General features: G+C 40.4%; 1 protein-coding gene across 2 annotated transcripts in view; it reads left to right on the top strand.

The window, feature by feature from the left end:
* The window catches only part of EVI5 (ecotropic viral integration site 5), a 307542-nt gene extending 295880 nt beyond the window's left edge, over positions 1-11662 (top strand). For both annotated transcript variants that reach the window (XM_011939985.1, XM_011939984.1), the window contains one exon: positions 6462-11662. In XM_011939985.1, coding sequence (XP_011795375.1) covers positions 6462-6776 — 315 coding nt within the window. In that variant the 3' untranslated portion in view covers positions 6777-11662. The remainder of the gene's footprint in view (positions 1-6461) is intronic.
* Positions 11663-19643: the final 7981 nt, after the last annotated feature.

Genomic DNA, 19643 nt, shown 5'->3' with positions numbered 1-19643 from the left:
CAGGAATGTCTCGATCTCCTGACCTCGTGATCCGCCCGTCTCGGCCTCCCAAAGTGCTGGGATTACAGGCTTGAGCCACCGCGCCCGGCCCTTCATTCCTTTTTATTGCCAAATAGCATCAGTTGTATGGAAATAGTGTCTTAAAGTGACTGTTTTGCCAGTATACATTTGCCCAAATGATTGCCTTGGTTTTTTCATTTGTTTGGTGTGTTCTCTTATGTGTAACTGTCCTCTAGTGTCATGAAATCTCCTTTTATGTGTTAATCTCCTCTATCCAAACAATTTAGGTGTTCTATGAATTTCATCTTCTTGAAGAAATCTTTCTTCTGACTGCTCCAGTCTCTAGTCTGGGGTGGATGCCTGTAGGTCTCTTACACAGCTGTCATGTTGGGGACATTTTTCATTACCCTAGGGATTCCCTTTGCCATACTTTAGTACTGGACTTCCTCTTTCTTCCATCAAGGACAAAAGATGCCTTTTTTCCTTGATGTACTTTATTTTGGTGGAGCATATCATCTACTTTCCTGAAAAAATGGTTTATGGGAGATAAACCATAAAAAGGTTTTATTAGATTCTACATCTCATGATTGACCCAAAAGAAGTTTAAAAAACAAAACAAAAAAAGGCCTTGTTGCTCTTAATGCTTACTTAGCCTCACATTTATTTGATAGTTTGGGTATTTTAAAAATTGAAGATATTGGGAGGCCGAGATGGGTGGATCACAAGGTCAGGAGATTGAGACCATCCTGGCTAATATGGTGAAACCCCGTCTCTACTAAAAAAAAAAAAAAACAAAAAAAAAAAAAAAAACTAGCCGGGCGAGGTGGCGGGCACCTGTAGTCTCAGCTATCGAGAGGCTGAGGCAGGAGAATGGCGTAAACCCGGGAGGCGGAGCTTGCAGTGAGCCGAGGTCCAGCCACTGCACTCCAGCCTGGGTGACAGAGCGAGACTCTGTCTCAAAAAAAAAAAAAGAAAATTGAAGATAAATATAAAAATTTTAATGTAGACATTATTTTTTCTCAGAATTTTGAAGGCACTACTTTGTCTTTTGCAGTTGGAGAGTCTGATGCCATTCTGATTCTTAAATCTTTCATGTAAAACATGTTTTTGTTTTTGGCGGGAGGCTTTACCTTTTCTTTCTTTCAAGTGTCCTGAAATTTCACTGTGATGTATCATGGTATAGGTCTACTTTTATCCACTGTCCTGGACACTTGATAGGCCTTTTCAGTCTCGAAGCTCATTACTTTCAGGTCAGAGAAATTTGTGTCTAAGGCCTCCTTTTTTTTTTTTAAAGCATCCTGTTATTTTTACATAGATGCAGTGTCTGCAGAGGCAATAAATGATTTTTACAAGTTTTCTTCTTCCCAGATAGTCTCTTCTCTCCTAATTGCCTTTTTTTCTGGCTTCTCGTAGATACTATCCTCAAACCTCTGGTAATTAAGACTAGGGAACTAAAGACCGGTAGGTGTTCTGAATTCCTGGGTAGGACTTGTTGACCTTCATTGTAGGTTGATCAAACTGAGATCCTTTTTTGGGGAATCCCAAGATTCCCTCAGATAGGAGTCTTTTACTAAAAATTACAGAGAGTGCTGGTGCCTCTATTTCCTTAGCGAGTCTCAAAAATACTTCCACGCACGTTCAGTGACTTTAAAAAACCCATGTCTCATTTTACCTGGAAATATAATACTTTTTTTTTTTTACTGGCATTTCATAAAGAATTTTTGTTGTTGCTCAATGTTTGAAGATACTCATGTAGTATGTATTCAAAAATGAGGAAAGACAATGGGCCTCAAAAACATACGCTTGGCCAGGCATGGTGGTTCACACCTGTAATCCCAGCACTTTGGGAGGCCAAGGGAGGCAAATGGCTTGAGCTCAGGAGTTCAAGACCAGCTGGGCAACAATGGCGAAACCCTGTCTCTACAAAAAATACAAAAGTTTGCCAGGTGTGGTGGCAGGCACCTGTAGTCCCAGCTACTTGGGAGGCTAAAGCAGGAGGATGGCTCAAGCCCAGGAAACAGAGATTGCAGTGAACTGAGTTTGCATCACTGCGCTCCAGCCTGGGCAACAGTGCCAGACCCTGCCTCCCGCCTACCAAAAAAAAAAAAGCATATGATAAATTATGTATGTGTAATTTTCAAATGGGTAGTTTTTATCAGATTCTTGATTCCCTAATGAGCCCAGAGAGATTTCAAACAAAACCAAAATACAAACAAAAGCCATTGCCTAGAGTAGTGGTCCCTATTCTGAGATGTGCATCAGAGTTATTCAGGCTTTTTAATCATATAGGTCTTTAGACCCTACCTCTATACCACAAGAAGAAAGTTGCAGAAAAAGTTCGTTTAAACAGTTTTCCTTGCGTCAACCACCAGGTAGTAGAATTGGCCCAGAACAGCTTGGTTGTACTACTGGAAAGATCGTGTCCATTTCTATATACCAGACACTAGTCGCATGTTCATAGTTCAGAAACACTTTTGTCCTAAATAATTAATAGTTCCATTTCAGCTAAATCAACTTATTTCTGTCTCAGCCCCATTTTATTTGAACCAGAGGGTCTACCACAGACCCTCTGTGGTAGATTCTGAGAGTTTAGAGCACAGTCATCCCTTGGTATGTATGGGGGATTGGTTTCAGGATCCCTATAGATACCAAAAATCCATGGATGCTCAAGTTCCTTATATAAAGTGATGTGGTGTTTGCATATAACCTACAGACATCCACCCATATACTTTGAGTCATCTCTAGATTACTTGTAGCACCTAATCCAATGTAAATGCTATGTAAATAGTTGTTATACTATATCATTTAGGGGATGATGATAAGAAAAGAGTCTGTATGTGTTCAGTACAGAGGAAACCATCCTTTTTTCTCCTAATTATTTTGGACCCACAATTGTTTGAATCCATGAATGTGGGTCCCACTGATAATAGAGGTCTGACCGTATTTCAAAATTTCCTGAGATGCATGTAAAAAATGTATGTTCTGGGATTTTGCTTTCAGAATTTTGCATCCTTAGATCTCAAGAGGGATTCTACATTTTTGACAGAGATCCTCAGTTCTTATGCAGATGACTAGTGGATTACATTTTGAAATATGCTAATCTCAGCCGGGCGCGGTGGCTCAAGCCTGTAATCCCAGCACTTTGGGAGGCCGAGACGGGTGGATCACGAGGTCAGGAGATCGAGACCATCCTGGCTAACACGGTGAAACCCCGTCTCTACTAAAACATACAAAAAACTAGCCGGGCGAGGTGGCGGGCGCCTGTAGTCCCAGCTACTCGGGAGGCTGAGGCAGGAGAATGGCGTGAACCTGGGAGGCGGAGGTTGCAGTGAGCCGAGATCCAGCCACTGCACTCCAGCCTGGGAGACAGAGCGAGACTCCGTCTCAAAAAAAAAAAAATGCTAATCTCAGTTTGCTACTGATAATACCCATGAAGGATTTTTTTTTTTTTTTTTTTTTGAGGAAAAGGGGGGTTGGGAAGATTGATTGTCTGCCTGCTTTTTGTTGTTGCCTAAATATAGTTTGCCCCTGACAGCCTGGTAATAAGGATAAGCAGTATACCATTTAGATCAGATAGCCAGGACTATACTTTAGAGGTCCCAGCTGTGGCTTTCTTCTAGCCAAACCCGTTTCCACAGGATGAGGACTCCCAGAAGACATGTCTACCTGAAGTTCATGCAGTCCCTTCTAGAACATATTCTGGGTACTCAGTACCCTGGAATTCCTTCCCCAAATGCCCACTTCCAGGCCTAGTACAGGACTCCTCCCTCATCAGATCCATTGTGCACACACCTAAGTCTAAGGGACAGATAACCAAGGGATAGCTTCAGTTTTACCAGATAGTCGCTTACCTTCACCATTTTTTCTCTCCACCAGTAAATTCCTTTACCTTTGCTATTCCATATTAACAGCTCTTAGTGAGATTCCTTTGATGTTGAGGAAATGACCCTTCAACCTATAGTTAATTTTCTATAATTACATCTGATGATGAGGCTGCGTGTTTTAATTGCAATAAATTTTGTTAGAGCAAAGGAAAGCTGGAAAGCTGCAGCTTTCCAAGCGGTTGGGAAGTTGTGGTTCTTCTGCCATACTCCTCCTTTATAACAGCCAGGAAGAAGGAAGACACGTGTTCCATATGATTTCTTCAAAAAAGTCTGAGGGAAAAAGAGAAAGGAAGAGATTAACTGACTTAACACTTGGAGCTATAAATCGTGTGTTGCAATATGGCGATAGGATGTTGCATCAGAACGTGGCAGTTGTAACAATGCAGTGGGTATCACAACCTTGAGGAGGCCTTTGTGGTGCTCTATGCCCTTTTCCTAAAAATTCAACTCCAAGTATAGATCCCTCTGTTCTGCCAAGGAGAATGGTATTATTTAAATTACATTGTACCTCACTATAAAATTGTCCACTTGGTCTAGGGCACAGGAATTTTATAGTTGAAGGTCTGTTCGGGCCAGACATCATTGTTCTGAGTCCCAGCATCCCTGTTGATTCTTGTTGTCCTGTATAAGCAGGGAAGTGCTAAGGTTTCTTCACTTCTTCTTGGAAGTCTTTCAGGAAAGCTGGGAGTTATTATGGCGAGGCTGTAATGTCTTTATTCTCAGAGCCGTTAGTTTTGAAAGTGTATGTAATATTTCCTGAATATTTTACATTGCCTTTATCTAAAGAATTGAAAGGTTGTGACTAGGAGTTTTTCCCTGAGAACCAAGGATGAGGGTAGGAGACGTGACGTGGAGCATATTTTAGCAAGATCCTTAATAGAGTAGATATTTGGTAGCTAATTTTTGTTTTTGGTTTTGGTTTTTTACTCTTCACTTTATTGTAGGAGAAAATTCATGGTGCATGAAAGAAATGAAATAAGTGACAGAATGTCAAAATCAAGCTTTATATTTAAAACATAAACTCTTGAGGGCAGAGCTGATGACTTAATTGTATGTGAGTAGAACTGGTACTATCATGGTTGTGGGTTTGGGAGTTTGAGGAAACTTGAGCAAAGAAGTGGCAGATGATGAAAATAAATGTTTTAATTATGATAAAACTGGTTTTGGAAAATGTGGTTTAGATTTAAATGTGGCATAGTTTTTTCAGTACTAAACTCTAGAATTAGTCAGACTTCCCCACCCAGTAACAGGTAGCTTTTGACCTCCTTAAGCCTTCTCATGTGAGGGTCTTATACTACAAAACTCCACGGATTGAGTACTTGAGCCTCGTTCTAAAAGATGGGAAGAAAGGGAAAAGAGATGAGCGAGGCATACCATTCCTCTCTCCTCCTCCCCACTGAGAGAAGCCCCACCTTCTCCCCAGGGGGAGTTGGGGAGAGAAGGCAGAAATACTATACTGGACTGGTACTCCCCCCATGCAGAAGGAAACCTCATGAGTGGGAAGCAGCATTCCTCCCCCACTGTGAGTGACAGTGATATGCTGGCCTTTGGGCTATTATAACAGGATAGAGACTCTTAGCAAAGTTTTAATTATTTATAAATCATTTTCATCATTTACAGAACTATGGAGACATTCTCTCAAGATAGTGTGTGTGATAGTATGGTTTTTAAGTTCATACCTTCTAGAAATACCAGCAAAATATTTACAGATAAACTGATAGGATGTCTGGAGTTTATCTCAAAATTATCCAGGAACAAGAGGGGTGTAATGTAAAAAGATTGTCCATGATGGGTGTTACTTGTTGAAATTAGGTGATAGGTACATGGAGTCCATTATATTATCTCTAGTATATTGAAGATTTGGTTTGACTGTAAACTCTGCTACTAGCTATATATGTCCTTAGTAAGTTACTCTTCCTGAGTCTCCATTTCCTGATCTGTAGAATGAGAAAAGTAAATACTAAAATCTACCACATAGGACTGTTCTTATGATTCAATTAAAATAAGTTACAGGCCGGGTGTGGTGGCTTACACCTGTAATCCCAACACTTTGGGAGACTGAGGCAGGCAGATTGCTTGAGCCCAGGAGTTTGAGACCAGCCTGGGCAACATGGTGAAACCCCATGTCTACAAAAAATACAAAAAACTTAGCCAGGCATGGTGGCACACACCTGTAGTCCCAGTTACTCAGGAGGCTGAGGTGGAAGAATCGCTTGAGCCTGGGAGATGGAGGTTGCTGTGAGCTGAGATCACACCACTGCACTCCAGCCTGGGTGACAAAGTGAGACTGAGACCTGTCTCAAAAAAAGTAAAATAAAAATAAGTTATAAGCCCATTATATAACACATAGAAGGCACTCAAAAATTAGTAACTATGATTATACCTGTAAATAGAAAAATAATAAGGCATCTTCTTCCTTAAACTTCCTTCTTCCTTAAAATGTCTCCATAGTTCTGTAAATGATGAAAATGATTTATAAATCATTAAAACTTTGCTAAGAGTCTTAAAAATGTTTGCTTTTTGGTGTGTGTGTGTTTCCCCCATTTGACTATATTAACTTGGATTTTGTTTTAACAGCTCAGGTGCCTAAAAGGCCAGAGGGGCTTCTCAGGCCAACCTCCTTTTGATGGAATCCACATTGTCAACCATTTAATAGGAGATGATGAATCATTCCATTCCTCCGATGAAGATTTTATAGATAATTCCTTACAGGAAACTGGTGTTGGTTTTCCTTTGCACGGAAAATCTGGCTCGATGTCTTTGGACCCCACAGTGGCAGATGGTAGTGAGAGCGAAACAGAAGACAGTGTGCTGGAGACCAGAGAGAGCAATCAAGTGGTTCAAAAGGAGCGGCCCCCGAGAAGAAGAGAGTCATATTCAACCACTGTCTGACCATCACTGTGACCTAGACTATGGATTTATTTAAGGGATCAGCTATCATATGATTAGGGATTTTTGGAAATAATTTGTTTCATATGTACATATATATATACATACATATATATATTTTACAGTCTTATCTGCCTTTTTATCTTTGCCAAATCTTTACCACTGACTTACCATTGCCATAAAGTAGACTGGTATATGGTTAATGTGTAAAACAAAGTTCTAACAGTATTACTGAATATTAATGTTTCTTGTTGAGAAAATGCAGCTATATCTATATGGGGGAACCATTTTGAAGTTCAAAACTATGGAAAATTGAGTTTTCTTCAGACAAAACTGCTCTTGTGCAATATTTTATGCTCAGTGAGCAAATTGTATATTTATGTTTATCAATTTGTTCTCAAGGTGGCTGTCTACAGACATTTGACCAAGACATACGTCTGATTTACCTTGTGTTTTGTTTTTTTTATTGTTGTTTTTTTTTTTTAAGATAGAGATCCACTCTGTCACCCAGGCTGGAGTGCTGTGGTGTGATCTCAGCTCACTGGAACCTCCGCCTCCCGGGTTCAAGCAATTTCCCTGTCTCAGCCTCCCAAGAACCTGGGACTACGGGTGCGCAACACCACGCCTGGCTAATTTTTTGTATTTTTAGTACAGACTGGATTTCACCATGTTGGCTGGGCTGGTCTCGAACTCCCGACCTCAAGTGATCCACCCGCCTCAGCCTACCAAAGTGCTGGGATTACAGGTTTGAGCCACTGCACCCAGCCTAGCTTGTGTGTTTGTATCTGGGAGGTTTTTTTTTTTCCATGAAAATTATTGGTGGGCCACTGAAAGTCCCCACACACAAAGACTATATAATTTCATAAACACAAATTCATGCTTATCTGTTTTGAGAGTTTTAAGTTTTGTTTTAATGTTTAACTTTTGTGTGCATATGATGCTTCCATGTGTTGGTTACCAGAGTAGTAGGTTAACTACAGACATACTGTTTATTTGTACATATTTATAAATCCGTACCACCTAACATTGAACATCATTTTATATGAAGAACATACATGTTGCAAAATGACTGCTTTTGGCATCTAACAGGACTTCTGTAAATAATAGGTTAAATGAAAAGTTAAAAATAAAACACTAATATTTTAAGAGCTTTAGTATTTTGCTTAGCATTCAACACTAGCAAATTCATAACTGATGCCTGTTCGAAAACACTATTGGTGGAATCTTATTTCATGTGTATGTAACTACTAAATTTTTCATGACTGAAGAGGTTATAGCACATATTAGTTAGTGCTAATATTCTACTGAATATAATTTAAGTAATGGGCTAAGGTCCAAGAAACATAGCAATTATATCTACAAATAATCTATGAACGTGATCTTCAGAATCTCTAGTTTTTGTTCTATAGATAAAGCCATAAGAATCCTTTCCTACCAGTTTTTCCTTTATCATTTAGATATTATTTCCTAGAAAACAGGATGCCTGTCACTGATAAATAGAGAAAACACCCAAATTATACTTGCACTATGGAAAGATGACATGAATATGTTGACTGGGTACTTTCTACTCTCATTTTTGTTAGTCTATGAAAAAAAATTTTTTTTTTTGTTAACCTATGGAAAAAAGCCTTGGAAGAGAAAAGTAGAATTCAGTATGTATGGAGGCACAGTTTTGCACAGTATGTTGTGTGCGGAGAAAAAAATTATGAAATAGAGTAAAAGAGATAAGTAGTTTTCTGTCAAAACCTAGGACTTAAGCCTTCAGGTACATTTTGAACTAGGCTTTCCAGCAAGGTTTTTATAGGTATTTGCTTGCCTGAGAAATGAAATTGAAAACATGCCCCTGTGTCTGTCCTTAACACCAGGCTAAATTCTGGTAGTTAAATAACTTACCTGTGGTTACAAGCTAGTAAGTAGCAGAGCCAAGATTTTTTTTAATATGGAGACAGGTGTCTTACCATGTTGTCCAGGCTGGTCTTGAACCTCTGGCCTCAAGCGGTCCTCCTGCCTCAGCCTCCCAAAGTGTGGGGATTACAGGTGCGAGCTACCGCACCCAGTGAGAGCCAAGATTTTAACCTAGATCTCCTTAACACCAAAGCTTTTGAAAAGGTTCAGCTGAAGAATTTCTCAATTCCCTATTTTGTTTTGTTTTTTGAGATGAAGTCTCAATCTGTCACCCAGGCTGGAGTGCAGTGGTGCGATCTTGGCTCACTGCAACCTCCGCCTCCCGGGTTCAAGCGATTCTCCTGGGACTACAGGTGCATGAACCTGGGACTACAGGTGCATGCCACCACGACTGGCTAATTTTTGTATTTTTAGTAGAGATGGGGTTTCACTATGTTGGCCAGGCTGATCTCAAACTTCTGACCTCAGGTGATCCACCCACTTTGACCTCCCAAAGTGCTGGGATTACTAGGCGTAAGCCACCACACCTGGCAGTTCCCTGCTTTTTTGACAATATAATTTAAATAAATTTGATTTAAATGTTTCCTGAATATATATACAGATAGATATATGAGTATCAACACTTACAAGCTCTGCACAGTTTATAAGTGTAGATAATCGTAGGATTGTCTTGTTCTTTGGGGATTTTTCGTTCGGAGTTCTATACTATCAGCTCAAAAGGCTATCAATGCCCAAGTGAAGTGAGATGATTCATGGCCACATTATTGCTTTGACCCTCACATCAAGAGATCTGAATGACCTAGACTGAGGGTCAGCAAACTGCAGCCTACAAGCTATTCCAGTCAGCTGCCAGTTTTTACTTTTTTCAATAGTTGGGGGAAAAGTTCCAAAGACTAATATTTTGTGTCACATGAAAATTATATGAAATTCAAATTGCAGTGTCCATAAGTAAAGTTTTATTGGGGCACACCCATCCTCACCCTTTTAAATATTGTATATGGCTGCTTTGTGCTACAGTATCAGAGTTGAGTCATTGCGAGGGAGACCGTATGGCCCAGGTAGCCTAAAATATTTATCTGATACTTTACAGAAAAAGTTTGCTAACCCTTGATAACAGATACTCTAAAATGCAGGTTTTTCTTCTTCAGTTTAACTCAGTGGTAGGTCAAATTGTTTGCTTTTGCTATTAAACTTATGATTTGGAAACGTAAAATTTCATGGTGGATCTTATACTCAGAACTATTCAAAAGGGAAAACATGCCAGCCATTTTATATGATGAAGTCTCTTATTCCATAGAAAATTGTAGAAAGATATCTGTATCTTTCGAGAAGGAGAAAGAAAGGAAAGAATTCCAGAATCCCATCACTGTTCTTTAAAGCATGCATCACAGACCTTTAAGAGTAAAGGTTATCATTTGACTTTAAGATAAGAAATTTTCAGAATCATGTTTGAATTCTAAACTTGATATTCTTAAGTACCATTTCTGATTAGGAATTAGGTGTTAAAAGAATCATGGTAAGGAAACCTTAATTCATTGAAACTCTTGTAATTTGGACAACAAAAAACTAGAAATAACACTCTTTTCTTTGAGGATCTGATTCAAATACACCTCAGAAGAGTTTAAAATCTTCCAGGCCTTTAGGATGCAATAGGATATCATGCCCTGGTTTGACTCCTTTTCATTCAAATTAATGTAAGTATATTGTTCCAGACTTTGAAGCATTGAACAATGTTCTCTTGATAAATTTTATTTAATCTCCGACACTTTGTGGTATTTAAATGTTGTTAAGTTAAACACTTAGAGTTGAGTAATATTCAGGGGAGAAAAGTGAATGAAATGACTCATAATAAGAAAGCTTGCTCCCTTGGGATAATTACATTCCTGGTGTCATTGCCATCCTGGGTTGACAAGTTGCGAGTATAGGATACAAGTGATGTGAATAAAGGAAATTGCATCGAGTTAATGAAACAGACACTTTTAGATCAAGAAAACACTTCAACGGCCTTTTAAAAAAGTGGCACACTCCTGTAGTCCCAGCTATCCAAAAGGCTGAGGCAGGAGGATCACTAGAGTACAGGAGTTTGAGGCTGTAGTGTGTAATGATCACACCTGTGAATGAATAACCACTGCACTCCAACCTGGGCAACATGGCAAGACCCTATCTCTTTAAAAAAAAAAAAAAAATTTTTTTCTTCCTGGGAAAAGAAGTCAAAGATGTAACTTTACACAATTTCTACCCCCACCGCCTTTTTGTTTGTTTGTTTTTTGGCTAGATACTAGGTATTCAGTGTTTGCTAACTGAGATGTCAGGTTTCAACTAATCGGCCAGTTATTTGGGAAGGAGAAAAACTTTTTCTCAGCTCTGAACATGATGCATCTTGTTAACTCTCCAGATAGTGCCTTTGATTGAAAATAAGGTCTACACCTTTTTAAGTATATTATATCTGACATCATAAGAAATAATTTAGTTCCTTATTCTCATTTATCTTTTATATAATGCACTGTAATATTCAAGTTTAAAGTAAAATAAGTATATGAATTATATTTTGGTAAAACTGTTTCATGACCAGCTTGATTAATGTACATTAACATACCAGACATTGACAGCGAACATTTCATGAAATCAATTACTTACTTATTAAAACAATGAGTATTAGCTTGAAAGTTATTGCTGCTCTATTATTAACAAAACTAAGTTTTAAAAATTAATTTTAATTCTACTGAAATTCAATTTCTGGTTAAAGATATAGTGGATGCTATTTATGATCCAAGTTTTTACATCACATCCATTGATCTGCCTATCCTTTCTTTTCACTCCAAAGAGGAGATGATAGAATAATACATTCAATATACTACCAAGAAGCAAAGTTATAATGTGTTTCATTTTATGGTTGGAATTTTTTATTGTAACATTGTATGATAACCTGAAATGTTTACTTGTGCCTTTGCTTTAAACAATTAAAGTTTTCCATTTTATAAGAATTTCTGTTGCCTTCAGCTTTTCAACTTTAAAAGAGGAGGGGCATCAAAACACTGTTAACGAATGGGTGGGGCACAGTGGCTCACATCTGTAATTCCAGTACTTTCAGAGGCCGAGGTGGGCAGATCACTTGAGCTCAGAAGTTCAAGAACAGCCTGGCCAACATGGTGGAACCCCGTCTCTACTAAAAATACAAAAATTAGCCAGGTGTGGTGGCGCATGCCTATAGTCACAGCTGCTCGGGAGGCTGAGGCAGGAAGATCACTTAAACCTGGGAGGTGGAAGTTGCAGTGAGCTGTGATCACACTACTGCACTCCAGCCTGAGCAAAAGAGCAAGACTCCATCTCAAAAAAAAAAAAAAAAAAGGTTGGCCTGATGCAAAATGTTCATTAGCGAGGTTTGTGCTCTTAAGGTACAGGGACTACATCCACCTGGTCCACCCACGTATTTTTAGTTCTAAACAAATAATCTGGCACGTGATTGCATTCGGTGAATTTTTTTGAGATGGAGTTTCACTCTTGTTGCCCAGGCTGGGGTGCAATGGCACAGTCTCAGCTCACTGCAACCTCTGCCTCCCAGGTTCAAGTGATTCTCCTGCCTCAGCCTCCTGAGTAGCTGGGATTACAAGCATGTGCCACCACACCCGGCTAATTTTGTATTTTTAGTAGAGACAGGGTTTCTCCCATGTTGGTCAGGCTGGTCTCGAACTCCTGACCTCAGGTGATCTGCCCGTCTCAGCCTCCCAAAGTGCTGGGATTACAGTTGTGAGCCACCACGCCCGGCCCAGTAAATATTTTTTAATTTAATGAAAGACCATCTTCAGTGAAAGATGTCTAGATTTGTTTCCTTCAGGAACATGGTCATTTTTTGGAAATATCAATAGCAGTATTTTCATCTCACATTGTACTTTAGGTTATTAATTAGCAACTAATTCAATAAATACATTCAATTATATATAATTTGAGTACACTTATAGATACTATCATAAAAGGAAAGTTATACCTTCTGCATCTTTATCACAATGTTAATGTCATTTAGTTCACAAGAGCTTACTACATATTCTGCTTTACTCCCAAAAGGAATTAAGGCACGTTTTGAAGATACCTGAAATACGACGCCTTGGCACTGACATTTGGAAGTAGCCAAATAATTCGGTTTTGTTCTGTTTAGTTCTGTTTTGGGAGGCTCCCCTGTACATTGTAGGATGTTTTGCAGCATCCCTGGCCTCTACCCAGTAGATGCCAGTAGCACCCCCTCCTTTAGTTGTGACAATGCAAAATGTCTCCAGACATGGTCAAATGTTACCAGCAGGAAGGACAGAGAATGAAAATCACTACTAGTTGAGAACCACTGCTATAAATTTAGAATTGGGTCATAAAAAGAGCCACTAGGGCCAAACAAAAATGTATACATCATTTGGGGTTTCGTACATTGCAGAGCAGCTCCCTCACTGCAATATATTGAAAGTCAGCCTGGCCGGGCGCGGTGGCTCAAGCCTGTAATCCCAGCACTTTGGGAGGCCGAGACGGGCGGATCACGAGGTCAGGAGATCGAGACCATCCTGGCTAACATGGTGAAACCCCGTCTCTACTAAAAATACAAAAAAAAAAAACTAGCCGGGCGAGGTGGCAGGCGCCTGTAGTCCCAGCTACTCGGGAGGCTGAGGCAGGAGAATGACGTAAACCCGGGAGGCGGAGCTTGCAGTGAGCTGAGATCCGGCCACTGCACTCCAGCCTGGGCAACAGAGCGAGACTCCGTCTCAAAAAAAAAAAAAGAAAGCCCTTGACACAAGGGTTTGTAAAATACAGAAACAAAAACTATAGATAGATAGATAGATAGATAGATAGATAGATAGATAGATAGATAGATAGATAGATACACACACACACACCAGCCAGGTACCATGATTCATGCCTGTAATTCCAACACTTAGGGAAGATGACATGGGAGGACCCTTTGAGGCCAGGAGTTGGAGACCTGCCTGGGCAAGATGGGAAGCCTCAGTCTCTTAAAAAAAAAAAAAAAAAAAGTGTGTATTATACACACACACACATATATATACACCCACACACACACCTATTAAAGATGCATCACAAATTTGACTCTATTTCCAGTAGTCAGTGGAAAAAGTAGTATCTGAACCACAATGAGGTACCATTTCACACACCTATTAGGATGGCTATTTAAAAAACGAAAATAAAAAAAAAACCATTGGCAAAGATGTGGAAAAACTGGAACCCTTGTACATTGCTGCTGGGAGTGGAAAATGGTGTAGCCTTTGTGAGAAACAGTTTGGTGGTCTTTAAAAATGTTAATTGTAGAATTACCATGTAACCCAGCAATTCCACTTGTAGACATATACTCAAAGCAGTAACTCAGATACTTGCACACCAGTGTTCACAGCAGCATTACTCATGATAGCCAAAATGTGGAAACAACTCATATGACCATCAACAGGTGAATGGGTAAGTAAAATGTGGTATATACTACATATACAATGGAATACTATTCAGCCATAAAAAGTAAAATTTTACTAATGCTACAAAATAGATGAACTTTGAAAGCATGCTAAGTGAAATAAGCCAGAGACACATAGTATGGTTCCACTTACGTGAGATATCTAGAACCCGCAAATTCATAGAGACAGAAATCGAGTAGACATTACCCAGCAATGGAGGTGAGGGAAGAGAGTTAATGGCTTAATGGATACAGAACTTTTGTTTGGAATGCTGGAAAAGTTCCGGAGATGGGTAGTGGTTATGGCTGCACAACACTGATTGTATTTAATGCCACTGAGTTGTACATTTGAAAATGGTTAAAATTATTTTTAAAAATATACTAGGCATGTTAAGAATTTAGCATCAGCCAGGCATGGTGGCTCATGCCTGTAATCCCAACACTTTGGGGGGCCAAGACGGAAGGATCACTTGAGCCCAGGAGTTCAAGACCAGCCTGAGCAACATAGCAAGATCCCATCTCAAAAGAAACAAAGAACTTAAAGTCAACTTATTTACTAAAGATACTCAAATAAAGATATTTAGAAGGAAAAAAAGTAAAACCTGTGTTTATAAAATTTGCAGCGCCCACGAAGTAAGAAAATGTTTAGGTGTAAAATTCTAGCACTACAGCACTAGACTGGGACTCAAGCTTTGGATTGATTAATCCTGGACAAATAACAAAACATCATGACCTCCTTGCTGATCCATGGACACACCAGACTCCCATCAGGACTCTGCCCTTCCTAGGATGCTCAGCTAAATACTACAAGGCAGTCCCCACCTCCACCAGGTCTCTGCTCAAACTGCACAGGAGGCCTTTTCTGATCCTTCCATCGAAAAAGCCTCTTCCTAGCTTTACTTTTCTCCATAGCACTGATTACAGTGTGACATCCTACCCGTTTTATGTATTCGTTGGTTTATGGTTTATCTCCTCACACTAGAATGCAAACATTATGAGTGCAGAGATTTTTTTCTCTATCTCAGCAGTGTCTTGGCTCTCAATAAATATTTGTTGAATGAATGCATGAATAACTGAAGAAGTCATTTTACCTCAATGTCTTCGTTATTTTAATGAGATCAGCAACATCTGTGAAATACAAATGTCAGTAGAAAGTCCAGGATTCCTGGCCGGGCGCGGTGGCTCAAGCCTGTAATCCCAGCACTTTGGGAGGCCGAGATGGGTGGATCACGAGGTCAGGAGATCGAGACCATCCTGAGCTACACGGTGAAACCCCGTCTCTACTAAAAAAAAATACAAAAAACTAGCCGGGCGAGATGGCGGGGGCCTGTAATCCCAGCTACTCCGGAGGCTGAGGCAGGAGAATGGCGTAAACCCGGGAGGCGGAGCTTGCAGTGAGCAGAGATCGCGCCACTGCACTCCAGCCTAGGCGACAGAGCTAGACTCCGTCTCAAAAAAAAAAAAAAAAGAAAGTCCAGGATTCCAATGCAGCCAGCCTAGCTCCAGAGTCCTCTAATTACACAATATTACTTTGGCACAGGCACCCATCAGTCACTGTTGAGGAAGCAAACATGAACCAGACCAACTCCTACCCTCATGCATGGGGCAAGAAATACAGGAATACAGATGCACCGCCATGGGAATTCAGAGGTTACATCCAACCTCGGGGAGGGACTTCTTTTGTATCCCTAGCCCCTCCCTGCCCATTCCCCACCCTGTGTACAGGATGGTGCCCGTGACCCTGCCACAACCCTTATGTACCACGCCCCATTCTCTCCTACCCTATGACCTGCTCAGAGGTGACCTGCTAATGTCACCTAACTGGGTCTATAGCTGCATCTCTCCTGCACTCCAGATTTTACCAAGAATGTCTGAAAATGGGGCATCTTAAACCAGGCCCAGAGAACGTTTTTAAATCCTCCTGAACTGACTCTCAGTTCGCTACTGTGTCCACGGTGAGATCAGAAGGCTGCTGTGTCCTCACTCCCCTGTTACCTACGGTTGGCCACTTTTTCAGAGACCGCATAGCGTCTTCTCTGAGGCTGTCCTCAGTTACAGGAGAAAGCAGGGTCAGGTGGAAAGAAACTGGTTGGCTTTAAAGATGTTGTTTCTCTGATTTTTTTTTTTTTTAAGGAAATGCATACTGTACACATGAGAGACTCCTAGGCTGAGATGGTGTGGCAGTTGAGATGCACCTGGGAGCTCCTAACTGTTCCCTGCCTCTGCCTCAGAGGGCGGGACGGCAGCCACTGCACACCACCCCCTCCACAGCAAACCAGTCAAACCTTGTCTCTTCCCCACACTGAGGGGCTCTTCCCCTCCAGCAGAGGCTTTCCTAGTCTCTGGTGTCACCTATGCCCTTCGCGCCCCAGGACAGGAAAAGATGCACCCCCTTAGTACTTGCTGTACTTCTACATTCAAGGCACAATTTTGTGTCTCTGCCTAACCTCAACCAGGATGACTTCTTTGTGGGTAGAAGAGATGACATCTTATTCATCAGCCTGCTCTGTCACTTTTGTATGTCTCAAGGTCCAGCATCTGTCCTTGTGCCTGTCACTGGAGTGCAGAATTAGACTAACCATGCTCCATTTACAAAGAGAGAGTTTTAAAATGTTTAGCACGTGAATGAATGTTTGTCTCTACAGCCTCCTTACCACCAAATAGATTTATGATCAAGCTTCGGCTTCCCAGGAGTCTGTGAGCCATTTCCCTCTCCCAGCTCCCTCGGCCCGGCTGAACTAGTGCCAGAACTACAAAAGCAAACTGCCAGGTGAAGTGGTAGAAAACCAAAGCATGGGAGTCATGATGTTAAGCACAAATTTTTAAAGAACAATTTCATGCATTTCCACCCATTAACTCTTAGTCCATTCAGAGGCTGAAGGCAGGTCCAGCTCTGCCCTTTTCTGGCAAGCTGCCTTCTAGTTGTGCTGTGGAGGGATGTTCCTGGTGGGCAGCTCCCCAGGCCAGTGCTGGGATTTGAGTAATCACAGGCCCAAGTAGGATGTGTGGGAAGGTGTGCTGTTTGGTCTGGCTCACAGCCGCTGACACTCTGCAGCTATTTTAAACGGATCCCACAACCTTTCATTTGCTTCACTAATTTCTCTAAAATAGAATTGTTTATTTGTGGGTGAAAATTGGAGAAGTTTCTTGTTCATCACCAAACTGCTCTTTGGTGAGACTGGAGACAATGCATGTACTGGATGGAGCCTGAAGGGCTTGGCACATAGTAAGTGTTCAATCAACAGTAGCTGCTGTTGTTGGCTGAGTTCCCTGAGAAAGAGAGATTGTACATGGCATCTCTGAATTCCCCAGAACCAGTACAGGCTGCTTGGTAAATCGTTATTGATGTGAGTGTTCCTTCTGACTTGACTTCTCACCTGTGTCCTCTGTCCGCATGGTATCTCCACATGTTTGCCATGTGTGGCACATTGGAGGTATTGTTTGAGGTGATTGCACAACAGTCTCTACTTCCTGATTGTGAGTCGTGGTAATGATAATAGTAGTTATTATTATACAGTAATATCCTGCATTAGTCAGGAGAGGCTGGATTTTGCTGTGTTAACAAATACTCTAAAATATCAGTAGTTTACATCAGTTCTCACTCATACTGTGTGTCCATCAAATGCTGGCTGTGGCTCTGCTCTATGCTGTTTTTACTCTAGGACCCAGGCTGATGATGCTACTTCTATTTTGAACATTGCTGAGTGTTATGGCAGAGGGCAAAGGGATACAGTGAACCACATGCTGGCTCCCAAAGCTTCTCCCTGGATGTGATATACATAATTTTGAGGCACATTTCTTCTTTCTTTCTTTTTTTTTTTTTAAGCTGTAGTCTCACTCTGTCTCCCAGGCTGGAGTACAGTAGCACAATCTCGGCTCATTGCAATCTCTGCCTCCCAGGTTGAAACGATTTTCATGCTTTAGCCTCTCAAGTAGCTGGGACTGTAGGAGTGTATCACCATGCCCAGCTAATTTGTGTGTGTGTGTGTGTGTATTTTTAGTATATTTAGTATATTTTAGACGGGGTTTGACTATGTTGGCCAGGCTGGTCTCAAACTCCTGACCTCATGATCCACCCGTCTCGGCCTCCCAAGGTGCTGGAATTACAGGTGTGAGCCACCGTGCACAGCCAGAGGCACATTTCATTGGCTAAGGTAAGTCACATGCTAAGACATCCCAGGGAGAGGGCAGTGAATATTTGGAAACATAGTACTTACTCTGTGCCAACAAGTACTCTGAGTACATTTTAGAAACAATGGCTTTATTGTGATATAATTCACACACTATAAAATTCAACCTTTTAAAGTGTACAATTGCATAGTACAGCACAGAGTTGTACAGCCATCACCACTATCTAATTTCAGAATATTTTCATCATGAAAAAAGAAACCTAATACTCACTAGCAGTTACCTACCATTTCCTCTTCCCAGCCCCTGGCAACCATTATTCTACTTACTGTTTCTATGGATTTGCCTATTCTGGACATTTCATATAAATGAATAATAGAATGTGGCTTTCTGTGTGTGCTTCACATAGCATAATGTTTTTGAGGCTCATCCATGTTGTAGCATCTATTGGTGCTTCATTATTTTTTTCTTTTTATTTGCTGAATAATGTTCCATCATATGGGTATACCTCATTTTGTTAATCTATTCATCAGTTAATGAAGATTTAGTCTGTTGTCATTTCTTTCCTATGATGAACGATGCTGCAGTGAACATTTATGTACATGTTTTCGTGTGGACATAGGTTTTCAATTCTGTTGGGCATATACCTAGGAGTAGAATTGCTGGGTCATATAATAATTCCATGTTTAACATTTCAAGGAATTTGCCAAACTGTTTTGAGTGTCTGGAGTATTTTACCATCCCACCAGCAATATACGATAAGGGTTCCAATTTCTCCACATTTTCATCAACACTTACTATTTTTTCTTTGTTTTGTTTTTGTAATATCATTTAATTTTATTTTTCTTTGAAAAACAACTATTATATATGTTTATAAGGTACAATGTGATGTTTTGATATATGTTTACAATGTAGAATGATTAAATCAGGCTAAACACTTTATGTCTTTTTTATTTTAACCAACCCAGTGGGTGTCAAGTGGAATCTCATTGTGGTTTTGATCTACATTTTCCTAATGACTAATAGTGTTGAGCATCTTTTTCTTATACTTATTGACCCTTCATATATATACTCTGGAAAATGTCTAACTTAAATCCTTTGCCCATTTAAAAAATTGGGTTATTTGCTTTTTATTGCTCAATTGCAAGAGTTATTTATATATTCTGCATACAAATCATTTATTAGATATATTATTTGCAAATTTTGCAAATATTTTCTATTCCATGAGTTGTCTTTTTACTTTCTTAATGGTGTGCTTTGAAACACAAAGTTTTGGCCGGGCACGGTGGCTCACGCCTGTAATCCCAGCACTTTGGGAGGCTGAGGCGGGCCGATCACGAGGTCAGGAGATTGAGACCATCCTGCCTAACACGGTGAAACCCCGTCTCTACTAAAAA

This window comes from Colobus angolensis, unplaced genomic scaffold (assembly GCF_000951035.1).
Source record: "Colobus angolensis palliatus isolate OR3802 unplaced genomic scaffold, Cang.pa_1.0 Scaffold186, whole genome shotgun sequence".
Taxonomy (NCBI): Eukaryota; Metazoa; Chordata; class Mammalia; order Primates; family Cercopithecidae; genus Colobus; species Colobus angolensis.
Note: the sequence above shows the minus strand (reverse complement) of the source record. Positions and strands in the feature narration are given on the sequence as shown.